A 12,304-nucleotide genomic window follows, 5' to 3' on the forward strand; every position below is an offset into this window, starting at 1 on the left:
CCACAAGTTTGTGATACACGACTCATTTCCATGATTCAATAAAATATACATTCTTCTCTAGTATTAAAAATAAAAAGTACAATTATTTATCAAGAAGTATCTTGACCCCTTTTCTCTTTTTATGAGAAAAAAAATTAAAATAAATATAACATCGATCATCTTACTAATAAAATCACTTATATAGAAAAATGTCTTTGATTTTAGTCTCAATTCATATTAGAACTAGCAATGATTAAGGGCGTTCTATGTTTCCTATCCCAATATACACGTATAGTTTATAAGTCTTGATTTACAACTTATTAGTTATTACCACCTCATATTTTAAAAAAGATTTGAATTCAGCAATTATTCAATTGAAATAAATATCTAGCAACAAATTAAATTATTCTTGCGCCTTGTTATTATAATAAATGTGAATTTTTTTTTGTCATAATGATTCTGAAATAAACTTTTGGTATACATATAATTTTGAATAATCTCCCCTTCAATCTTGTCCGCATTGTAAATCTTTTCCAAAATTTTTCTCGACTCCTTTTCATTCTCCTAGTTGTACAATCACCTCGGTGACTCATGTAAGGTCAACATTAAAACGAACTGAACCACTGCCAGAAGTCCAGCCACCCCAAGCATCTTCAAATAGTTTAGTCAAATACATTAAATTATCTAACAGTTCTTATTAGTTATTATCTAAGCAGATATACCTTGGTGAATGCGAGGTTAATAAGGTAGGAAAGGAATTGGCCGAAGGTGATTAGGAGATCATTAATACAAACGAGAGCTCTTCTAACGGCAGTTGGAAAGGCTTCGGAGATGTAGAGAGGGAAAGTTATGGAAGCTATGCCAACTCCAAAACCAATCAAAATTCTTCCAACAATGAGGACTCAAGGAACTTGGGCAATAGCCATGATTATTGTGCCAAGAAAGAAAACAATATCAGCCCCCAAGATAGCGGCCTTACGGCCAAGCCTGTCATTCATCCATTCACCAACTGCACCACTAATGATGGCTCCCGTTACAGCCATACTTACAATGACTTTCTGTAACCATAATTTCTTATCAACTTCTACAAAATTCTCACGAATATAAAGCAAGGCTCTTGAGATAACACTGGTGTCATAGCCGAAGAGGAGACCTCCAATTTCGACAGATAGAGTAAGGCGCATAATGTAGGGCGAAATGGTTTCTCTTTTCCAGAATTCTGTGAACTCTTACTTACTTGCTGCCTCCGACCCTCCTTCCATTCTGTTGGTTTATGGTATAAACAAAAATATTTAGGACAGAGATATAAGAAAAATACGTAGGTGAAAGGAATGGGAATCACTAATTTTTACTTTACTGAAGCAGTACATTTATAGGATTTTAATCCATGACACTACCACATCACCACTAAACTAGGAAGTGGGATGAACAGAAACTGCCACATACCCACTAGATAAGAAGTGGAATAACAAAAACTACTTTTCTCCTAAAGTGCAGGAACCACTAATTGACTAAAACAACAAACTGAAACAATAATAAAAAAAACTTAATGCAGTCCAAAAGCAAATAATTAACACTCCTCCTTGCTTTAGGATCTGCAAACTCCAATTTTCTGCCTCAATAGCTCAAACTTGCTGACAGGAAGTGGCTTTGTAAACAAATCTGCCAATTGATCTTCTGACCTGCAATAAACCAAAGTTATTTCTCCATTTTGCTGCATCTCTCTTAAGAAGTAGAGCTTGATGTTAAAATGTTTAGTCTTGCCATGACACACTGGATCCTTTGAAATCGCAATTGCTGCCTGGTTGTCGATAAACACTTCTGTCTTGTGATTCTGTTGGAGATGTAAATCACATAAGATCTTTTTCAGCCACAAAACTTGATTTACAGCTGCTGTTGCTGCTATGAATTCAGATTCTGCAGTGGATTGTGCTACTGTCTCCTGCTTCTTTGTGCACCATGAAAAAACTCCTGAGCCTAAACTGAAACAATATCCGGAAGTGCTCTTCATGTCATCAATGGATCCAGCCCAGTCACTATCAGAGAATCCACACAACTTGAAATTTTGACAGCTCTCAAACTTCACACCATAATCAACAGTACCTTTAATATATCTCAATACCCTTCTTGCTGCCTTTAAATGCATTTCACTAGCACAATGCATAAATCGAGAGAGAAGACTTACAGCAAACAAAATGTCCGGCCTTGTTGCAGTGAGATACATTAAACATCCAATCAAGCTCCTGTAATAGCCTTCATCAACTTTATCAGCACCATCTTCTTTGCTCAGCTTCTCCTTTTGGTTCATTGGTGTGCTAACCGCTTTGCACTCCTCCATCTGGAATTTTTTTAAGATTTCCTTAGCATATTTTTTTTGACATATGAACACATCATCCTCATTTTGTTTGATCTCAATTCCAAGAAAATAAGACATAAGACCAAGATCAGTCATTTCAAAAACTTGCATCATTTCTTGCTTGAATTCTTCAACCAAACTTGTATCATCTCCAGTTACTAAAAGATCATCAACATAGAGGGAAACTATGAGAAAATTTTTTCCCTTATGTTTTACATAAAGAGTGGCCTCAGACAAGCTTTTTACAAAGCCTATGCTCAATAGGTGTTCATTTATCCTACTGTACCAAGCTCTTGGTGCTTGTTTTAATCCATAAAGGGCTTTTTTTAGTAGATAGACTTTATCTTCTTCTCCATGCATAACAAATCCCTCTGGCTGCTCCACATATATCTCTTCTTGTAAAACTCCATTTAAAAAAGCTGATTTGACATCTAAATGGAATACTTTCCAGCCTTGTTGAGCAGCAACTGCTAACACCAATCTAATTGTATCTAATCTGGACACTGGTGCAAACGTGTCAGAATAATCAACACCAAAAATTTGTGCATACCCTTTTACTACAAGTCTGGCCTTGTATTTATTGATAGAGCAATCCGCATTAAGCTTTGTTCTGAACACCCATTTAACTCCAATAACTTTTCTGTCTTGAGGCTTGTCAACCTTTTCCCATGTGTTGTTTTTTTGAATCATTGAAATCTCATCCTCCATTGCCTTTTTCCATTTTGGATCCTTGAGTGCTTCTTCACAGCAACTAGGTTCGCATACTGCTACATTGCATCTTTGATAAATGTCTGACAGCAGTCTTGTGCCTCTGATGGGATGATCATCTTCTAATTCATTTTGACACAACTCTGTTGTTTGGTTTCCGCCATAATCATCTTCAATATTGTTACAAGGTCCAATTGTTTTTCGTGGGTTCTTCCAATCCCATTGTTGATCTTCATTGAAATGCACATCCCTAGACACAGTCAACTTTCCAGATTGAGGATGATACACTTTGTAGGCTTTTGAAACAGAACTATAACCCACAAAAATACCCGGAATTGCTTTCTTGTCAAGCTTGTCGCGCTTAACCTGTGGAACATGTGCAAAACAAACACAACCAAACACTTTAAGAAAGGTTAGTGAAGGCTTATATCCATACCAAGCCTCAAAAGGAGTTTTGTCTTTCAAAGCCTTGGATGGAAGTCGATTTTGAAGAAAAACGGCTGTGTTGGCCGCTTCAGCCCAAAATTCTTTAGGCAGTTCCTTCTCATGCAGCATGCATCTGGCCATCTCCATTACTGATCTATTTCTCCTTTCACTAACTCCATTTTGCTCTGGAGTGTATGGGGTTGTGAGTTGATGTACAATACCAGCTTCTTCACAAAATTGATCAAATTGTGTTGAGGTGTACTCCTTCCCATTATCTGATCTTAGAAATTGTATCTTGCACCCACTTTGAGTTTCCACCATATTCTTGAACTTTACAAAGACTCCAGCCACTTCATGCTTGAATTTCAAGAAAAAAATCCAGCACATTCTTGTAAAATCATCTATGAAAAGAATAAAGTATAGACTACCTTGTAACGATGGAGTTCTTTGAGGTCCTGCCACATCAATGTGGATGAGTTGCAGCTTTTGAGAGGCTCTCCAAACTGTTTTGGGAAATGACACTCTGTTTTGTTTACCAAATTGACAGGCATTATAATTTGGCAAATGATCAGAGAGTATTGGTAGACCTTCAATCATATCTTTCCTCTTCATGTTCAGCATCCTTTGAATATGACAGTGACCAAGTCGCTTATGCCAGAGTTCAGTGGGACTGACTTGGGTGATGTAAGCTGTCTGCTCCTCCACAATTGGATCAAATGAGAAGCTTTTTCCTCTCATTTTAACCCTTAAAATCTCCCGACCGGTAGTGTCAAAGATAAGACAATGTAGATTTTCGAAAAAAACTTTAAATCCCTTTTCTAACAATTGACCCACACTAAGCAAATTTTGGTCAATGTCAGGCACATACAGAACATCTGAAATGGTTTTCATACCTGAGCTAGTTGAAATTACAATTGTTCCTTTTCCTTTTGCAGAAATATAGTCACCATTCCCAATTCTGACTTTTGAGAATTTAGCAGGCTTCAAATCCTTGAAAAGAGTTTTATCATATGTCATGTGGTTTGTACAACCACTATCAATCAGCCAGCATTCAGAACTACTCCTTGCTGAGAAGCATGTTGCCACAAAGATTTGATCTTCTTCATTTTGCTCTACAACATTGGCATTAGCTTCATGTTGTTGAAATTTGCCTTTGCAAATTACAGCTTCATGTCCAAGCTTATTGCACTTGTTGCACTTTGCGTCTGGTCTTCTCCAACATCTGAAGGGTGGGTGACCCATTTTGCCACAATGCTCACAAGGTGGGTAATTTTTCTTTTTACCTTTGTCTTTGCTTTGGCTGCTTTGACTACTTCCAACTTCATGATGCTTGGCTGGTAAAGCACCTTCAACCACGTGATCTTGTCTCATAAGCCTTCGCTGCTCTTGGGCCTGCAAGGCATGTAACACTCCTGCTAAGGTGATTTTGGACAGATCCTTCGTATTCTCCAAAGTAGTTATTGATGCTTCATATCTCTCTGGCACTGTAACTAGAATTTTTTCCACAATTCTAGAATCAGTGAATTCGGTGCCGAGTAATCTAACTTTGTTTGCAATAGAAAGCAACCTGTCAGAGTATTCTTTGATTGTCTCAGAATCTTTCATTCTCTGCATCTCGAATTCCCTCATCAAGTTGAGCACTTGCATGCCTCGAATCCTCTCATCCCCTGCGTATTCTTCCTTTAAATAGTCCCAAATTGCTTTTGGTGTTTTGAGAGTCATGATTCTGGTGAAGATTATTGATGAAACACCAGTAAAGAGACATGATCTTGCCTTTGCCTTCCTTGTTTTTTTCTCCTTGTGCAATTTTATTTGAGCCATGGTAGGATTGTTTGGCAGCGGAGGAATTTCGTAATCCTCTTCCACGGCTTTCCAAAGGTCCAATGCCTCCAAATAAGACTCCATTTTAACTGCCCAAAGGCCATAGTTTTCTCCATCAAAGGTGGGCGGAGCAATTTGTGAGAGACTTGCTTCACCTTCCATTTTCACAGGCCCCGTAAGAAGAATGTTGTGATACCAGTTTGTTGGTTTATGGTATAAACAAAAATATTTAGGACAGAGATATAAGAAAAATACGTAGGTGAAAGGAATGGGAATCACTAATTTTTACTTTACTGAAGCAGTACATTTATAGGATTTTAATCCATGACACTACCACATCACCACTAAACTAGGAAGTGGGATGAACAGAAACTGCCACATACCCGCTAGATAAGAAGTGGAATAACAAAAACTACTTTTCTCCTAAAGTGCAGGAACCACTAATTGACTAAAACAACAAACTGAAACAATAATAAAAAAAAACTTAATGCAGTCCAAAAGTAAATAATTAACACATTCTTATTGATCACCTTAATTTAATGTCAACTCTATTGATGATTTCTAGCTTACCTATATCACTTGCACTCCAAGCTAAAAATATTATTGTTCCATCAATCATAAATCAATTGTTATTGTTTATTTATGCATGCAATTAATCTCATGCATTTCATAACATCATGAAACTTCCAATTATAAAGTGAAATTTGATCTCAACGATAATTAAATCAATAATATCTACTCTTTCTTATTCAGATCTTAATACCTTACCAGAAAGGTAATTATTATTGTTCCTAATTAACCATGTAAAGTTGCGATCACATACTCAGAAATACTTAAAAATATATCCTATATATCATTAATAATAAAATTACATAACTTGAAGGGTTTGACTTTTATATATTGGTAAAAATAAAAAAAATAAAAAAAAGCAACTATTTTATTCTTATTTTTTATTTTATTTTATTATTTTGTTAGAGAACTTAGCTTTACTTAGATTATAAATAGATAAGATACATGAAAAAACAGATCAATTTTAACAAAAAACAAAACAAAACAAAACAAAACAAAAATTGGATAGGATTAAGAAAACTAATATACGGTTTAAGACAGGATTGAATATAATCAAGGAAAATTTTGGTCTTGTTGTTTGTTAAATATATGAATATATTAGCTGTCATTAATGTGAAAGATTTATATATAAAGGAGAAAAAATATAGAGTTTGAACCAATAATACAAGACAATAACTTTGGACTTCCGAGACAAAAGGAAGCATAATACCACACAATTGATCTGAGAAACTTTTTGTAAAAGTTTAACATTAGTGTGCTGTGATTTCCACATAAAAGTTTATTTTCTCAGCTTTTTCTATAGTACAAGTACGTAACATATTTTATCTCTTTAATTTTTCTCAATTCTTTTTTTGATTGTACTTTCCTTTATATATAAATAAATAATATTGATATGATAGGATATATTTCTAATTGTTTTGGTGTTGCTGATCACAAATCTACATGGTTAATTAGGAACAATAATAATTACCTTTCTGATAAGGTGTTAAGATCGGAATAGAAAAGAATAGATATTATTGATTAATTATCCTTAAGATCAAATTTTATTTTATAATTGAAAGTCTGCATGATGTTATGAAATGCATGAGATTAATTGCATGCATAAATAAACAATGATTGATGGAATAATAATATTTTCAGCGTGGAGTGCAAGTGGTAGAGGTAAGCTAGAAATCATCAATAGGGTTGACATCAAGTTAATAAGGTGATCAGTAAGAATGGAAGGAGGGCCGGAGGCAGCTAGTAAGCAAGAGTTTACGGAATTCTGGAAAAGAGCAACCAGTTCGCCTTACATCATGCGCCTTGCTCTATCGGCCGGAATTGGAGGTCTCCTCTTTGGCTACGATACCGGTGTTATCTCAGGAGCCTTGCTTTACATTCGCGAGGACTTTGTAGAAGTTGATAAGAAATTATGGTTGCAGGAAGTCATTGTAAGTATGGCTGTAGCGGGAGCCATCATTGGTGCTGCACTTGGTGGATGGATGAACGACATGCTCGGCCGTAAGACCTCTATCTTGGGGGCTGATATTGTTTTCTTTCTTGGCGCAATAGTCATGGCTATTGCCCCTGCTCCTTGGGTCCTCGTCGTTGGAAGAATTTTGGTTGGTTTTGGAGTTGGCATAGCTTCCATGACTTCCCCTCTCTATATCTCAGAAGCCTCTCCAGCTGCCATTAGAGGAGCTCTCGTTTGTATCAATGGTCTCCTCATCACCTTTGACCAGTTCCTCTCCTACCTTATCAACCTCGCATTCACCAAGGTATATATATATCTACTCGGATAATAACTAAAAAAATTAGATAATTTAACATATTTGACTAAACTATTTAACATAATATACAGACTCCTGGAACGTGGCGTTGGATGCTTGGGGTGGCCGGACTTCCGGCGGTGGTTCAATTCGTTTTAATGCTGACCCTTCCTGAATCACCGAGGTGGTTGTACAACCAGGGGAAAGAAAATGAGTCAAGGAAAATCCTGGAAAAGATTTACAGAGCAGACGAGATTGAAGGGGAGATAAAAGCAATGAGAGAAGCCGTAGAACAAGAGAAGCAAGAGGAAGGGTTGATCGGTCAAACTCTTGGAGAGAAAATGAAGGCTGCTTTCAGCAACGTTGCTGTTCGAAGAGGATTGTATGCAGGCGTGGCTGCTCAAGTCGCTCAACAATTCGTTGGCATCAACACCGTCATGTATTACAGCCCAACCATTGTTCAGTTTGCCGGCATTGCATCAAAATCTACCGCACTTGCACTCTCCCTCGTCACATCTGGTCTCAACGCCGTTGGATCTATCCTCAGCATGCTTTGCATCGATAAATATGGAAGGAGAAAGCTCATGCTCCTATCCCTTATTGCAATAATCATTTGCCTCCTCACTCTCACTGGAGTTTTCTATCAGGCAGCTACCACCGCTCCTCCAATTGACAACGTTGACACCCTCAGCTTCGGTGCTAACGCTACATGTCAGGCTTATCTTGATGCCCCTAATGTCTCTTCATGGAATTGCATGAAATGTTTGAAAGCTGAATGTGCCTTCTGTGCCAGCACTGGGGGCAATGTAAGTTCATCACTTCCATCTCTTTCAACTTATATATATCTATGTATTAGTCCAATCTAATCTAACATAATCAATGAACATGATGCAGCATCTTCCGGGAGCATGCCTGGCGGAAACAAAGGAAGTTAGAGCAGTGTGCGGTGAGCAAAAGCGCGTGTGGTTTTCTGATGGATGCCCAAGCAAAATTGGAGTGCTTGCAGTTATAGTGTTGGGACTATATATCCTAGCGTACTCTCCTGGAATGGGATCAGTGCCTTGGGTTTTGAACTCAGAGATTTACCCATTGAGATTCAGGGGAATTGGTGGAGGCATAGCAGCAGTTTCAAATTGGTGTGCTAATCTCATAGTGAGTTTGACATTCTTGTCACTCATCCATGCACTTGGGGCTGCAGGAACATTCCTCCTCTTTGCTGGATTTTCCACAATTGGGCTCGTTGCCATCTATCTATTGGTACCAGAGACCAAAGGGCTTCAGTTTGAAGAGGTTGAGAAGTTGCTTCAGAAAGGTTTCAACCCTTGCGGTTGCACTAATCCAAAGACAGACGAAGAAAAAGCAAGTACTAGTAATTAAAGAAAAAGAAATGATATGATATCATGAAGCTATTAGTTCTCTTTCTCCATGTATGTCAATTTGTATCCAACACATTAAATAAGAAGGGGCACGTTGTATGAATTTTTTTTTTATTTTCTCTACACATTTTAGCTCCTTTTAGGAATGGATTCCCCAAAAATAATCTAAATTGTGTATTAACATCATTGTATGTTCTGCTTTTTCATAATTAAAAAAAATCACAAAACATTGCCTTTACATAATTTACTTTTTTTTTATACGTCAGTGACGAATTATACTGCCACCATAACAGTACAAAATATTAAAATAGTCAAATATTTTTGTATTTCACACAAAAATTACGAATACATAAAGAATTTCACCTCTTATTTATTCTATTTATTTTTACTATTTAGATTAAAAAGTGATCATACAAGAAGAGAATACAATTTTTTTAGAAAAAATAAAATTTTCTCATATATACATTAGAAAGTTCAAAAAATTTATTTTTAATAAAAAGTTTCAAATTAAGCACATAATTAATATATTTTAGAGAATTAGGTTAATATTTTTCATAAATTATTTTCTTTCTCGCAAGTCTCCATTCCAGAGTAGAGTCCAATACCACCAGTCCAGCAAAAGAGAAAAATGGTAAGTCAAGAACTAAAATATATGTTGTTCAAGCAGTTCAAATTATGAATCATATTTATCTTCCAGACCTCTCTAACTGATGACATGCAGTTTCATGGAAATAACAATGTGTGCATAAAGCAATCATAAGATTGAAAACTAACCTGCAAGATTGAAAGAGACTGGACATTCTTTATGTTTGGTACAACTAGACCATTTGGAGTGGCCATGGCAACTTCAATGTTGTCTGAACCTATAGCAAGTAAACCCATCTTGTCAGATCCAAATTGACGGCTAATGCCTCAAATAAACTATTGAATTAACAGACACCACATATGAACCAACTATAACTAGAAAAACATTGAATCTACTAAAATTCAAACACATTCAACCTTCAAAGAAGGCTAGCAAGACATATCGAGAGTTCAGCCTGTAATGTTTAAGAGACAGACCTTTGAATATGACCTCCATTGAATCCTCTTTGAAGCAACTATTCAAAGAGGGGTACTTGGTGAGGGTCATTGACAATGATTTGACTAATATTGGCAGAAAAGTGTGCTTGACATCTGGATAAGGATTGATTCTCTGAAACGCTGTTTTAAGCTCCACTAGAGCATTGCAGTTTATCTCATCTACATAATGGAAATGTGGGACCTTGGCAGCCAGAGACATTGATTTTACATTGCTCTTTGGTATCCCCTAAAAGAGAATAGAGAAGAAAATAAATAACTTCCAAGCTATTGCAACATTCAAGGTCGTCACGGTTTTCTTTCCAGGTTGACATGTATCATTGTCTCGTAAGAAAGACACGAAGAAAATGGGTTCAGATTCATATGGATGCTTTTACCTTAGGGGAAGTATCCTATCCTCTCAATGTGATTTATACCAGGTGTCACACTCTATCCTTCTGCTCCTTGAGGCTTCTCTACATTATCAGCATGCAAAGCAGCAGATACATTTCTAATTATTCCCTTCTTAGCAGCAAAATTGAGCACATCTTCTTTCAATACCCTTCCATCTTTTCCAGTTCCACATACTTCATTTATGTCTATACCATGGTGCTTTGCAAGACTCCTTACAGCAGGTGTTCATAACACTGCAGCACGTTTCCCTTTTTCAAGATCAGAATCTAGTAGCTCTGCATTATTTGAAATATTTGATCAGAATCAAGTGACTTTGTAGTTTCTGAATCACCAACAGTCGCTGACAAATAGAGCAATGTAGGAATACAATCACCTCTTGGACATGCCATTTGAGAAGTTCACATTCTGCAATACCTTCACCAGTTTGTGCCAACGGCACATCCACGATCTTACCGGCGGGAAGTTCTAGTGCAGGTTGAGTAGAAAAGCAATGCCTCTTCCAATGCAGAAAATTGAACTACAACATGGAAATTCAACGAATATGGTGAAATAAACACTCAAACTCACTCCAATTCACATAGAAAGGCTTCCAAAAATATATCAATTTTCATTACTTTTAATTATTATGCAGCCACCAATTATAACTATAAGTAATGGGCAACATCACAACAACACCTCATAAATTAACTGTATCAAAGTCTAAGAGCAAAATTGGTGTGACTATTTAGTGCGAAAATAGAAGGGGAAATAATTGATCAACCTAGCTAACTAGTAATGGCAGTAAGAATTAACAAATAGCATAAGCATAACAAAAATCAATGCGATTCTTGATCAAATAAAAGGTGAAGCAACTGAGCATCTGCGAAAGAAGGGAATAAACAAGCTGGCATAACGATTTAAATAACCCCGAGACCAAGTGAAGTAGAATGGAGAAACTCACATCGAAATAAACATAAGCTGTAGAACGAAGAGCAAAGGCAGAAGAAGAGAAGGTGTGAGAGTGAGAGAGGTGAGGGCAGCGGAGCAGAGGAGGCCCGGCAAAGAACTGGAAGGAGAACCCGACGAGCAGAGGTCCAAAGCTTCCTGTGAGATCTGAGATATGCGGGTGAGCATCGTCAAAAGAGAGTCTTGCGTGTAAACGACTTGTACTTTGGTTGTTGAAAAGTGATGAGTGCAATTAAAGTACATAAAATCGATGCAAATGTATGTACATAGGGTCATTTTAGTGTAAAGATTGTAGATATACAGATATGTATGGTTCACCGACACGTGTTGTGGAATGTGGATGTGTGGTGTTGTGCAAGGCTTGGTAGAGGCTCAGCTTAGGCGGCTTTTCTTTCCATGTAACGAAATTTCTTTGGGTCGTCTCTATCCAGCTACTTGTTGGGCTCTTTGAACTTGCTTATAAGATTCTATGGCAAGGGTCAATTGTGTTGAGACTGAAGGAAAAACTTGTCTAAAATAGCTGCTATTAGAACATTGGTCATGCTTCATATTTCCATTTCGAAGGAAAAAAAAAAGAACATTATTCATATGTGTTAATAATGGTAACATGTACATAATAAAAAAGTTTTTTTTTTCATTTTAACTAGGTATCCTTTAGCTCTCATAATAAAAGTAATTATACACATTAATAAATTATTTTTTTCATTTCAACTAGATATTTTTCAAATGTAATCTTTTTTCAACTTATTTTTAAGTAAATTAAAAAATAATTACAACAAAACATACATAATTTAATGTTTCATGCATTATCTTTTCAATATTTATATTTAAAAATTTTAAAAATTTTGTTTGTCTAAAACTAAATTCAACATTTAGAGTAACAACCCAAACAAATTTCGAAT

At 36.4% G+C, this 12,304-nt stretch overlaps 1 protein-coding gene and 1 long non-coding RNA gene across 2 annotated transcripts; one reads left to right on the forward strand and one right to left on the reverse strand.

Moving 5' to 3' along the window:
- The first annotated feature begins 7,077 nt into the window (after positions 1-7,077).
- On the forward strand, positions 7,078-8,985 carry LOC130933448 (inositol transporter 4-like). Its single transcript, XM_057863068.1, has 3 exons — positions 7,078-7,617; positions 7,701-8,414; positions 8,503-8,985. The coding sequence occupies exons 1-3, from the start codon at positions 7,078-7,080 to the stop codon at positions 8,983-8,985; spliced, it is 1,737 nt and encodes a 578-aa protein (XP_057719051.1).
- Positions 8,986-10,446: 1,461 nt separating this feature from the next.
- Positions 10,447-11,644, reverse strand: LOC130970007 (uncharacterized). Its single transcript, XR_009081982.1, has 3 exons — positions 11,398-11,644; positions 10,831-10,974; positions 10,447-10,732 (listed from the first exon to the last, which is right to left on the reverse strand). It is a non-coding gene; the product is annotated as an uncharacterized LOC130970007 (long non-coding RNA).
- Positions 11,645-12,304: the final 660 nt, after the last annotated feature.

The sequence above is a fragment of the Arachis stenosperma genome, chromosome 1 (genome assembly GCF_014773155.1).
Source record: "Arachis stenosperma cultivar V10309 chromosome 1, arast.V10309.gnm1.PFL2, whole genome shotgun sequence".
Classification (NCBI taxonomy): Eukaryota; Viridiplantae; Streptophyta; class Magnoliopsida; order Fabales; family Fabaceae; genus Arachis; species Arachis stenosperma.

Bases quoted from the DNA above. Each gene is read 5' to 3' on its own strand.
- LOC130933448 (XM_057863068.1), top strand. From the start codon at position 7,078: ATGGAAGGAGGGCCGGAGGCAGCTAGTAAGCAAGAGTTTACGGAATTC. The intron at 7,618-7,700 runs GTATATATATAT...CATAATATACAG, and splicing joins TCAACCTCGCATTCACCAAG to ACTCCTGGAACGTGGCGTTG. The intron at 8,415-8,502 runs GTAAGTTCATCA...AACATGATGCAG, and splicing joins GTGCCAGCACTGGGGGCAAT to CATCTTCCGGGAGCATGCCT.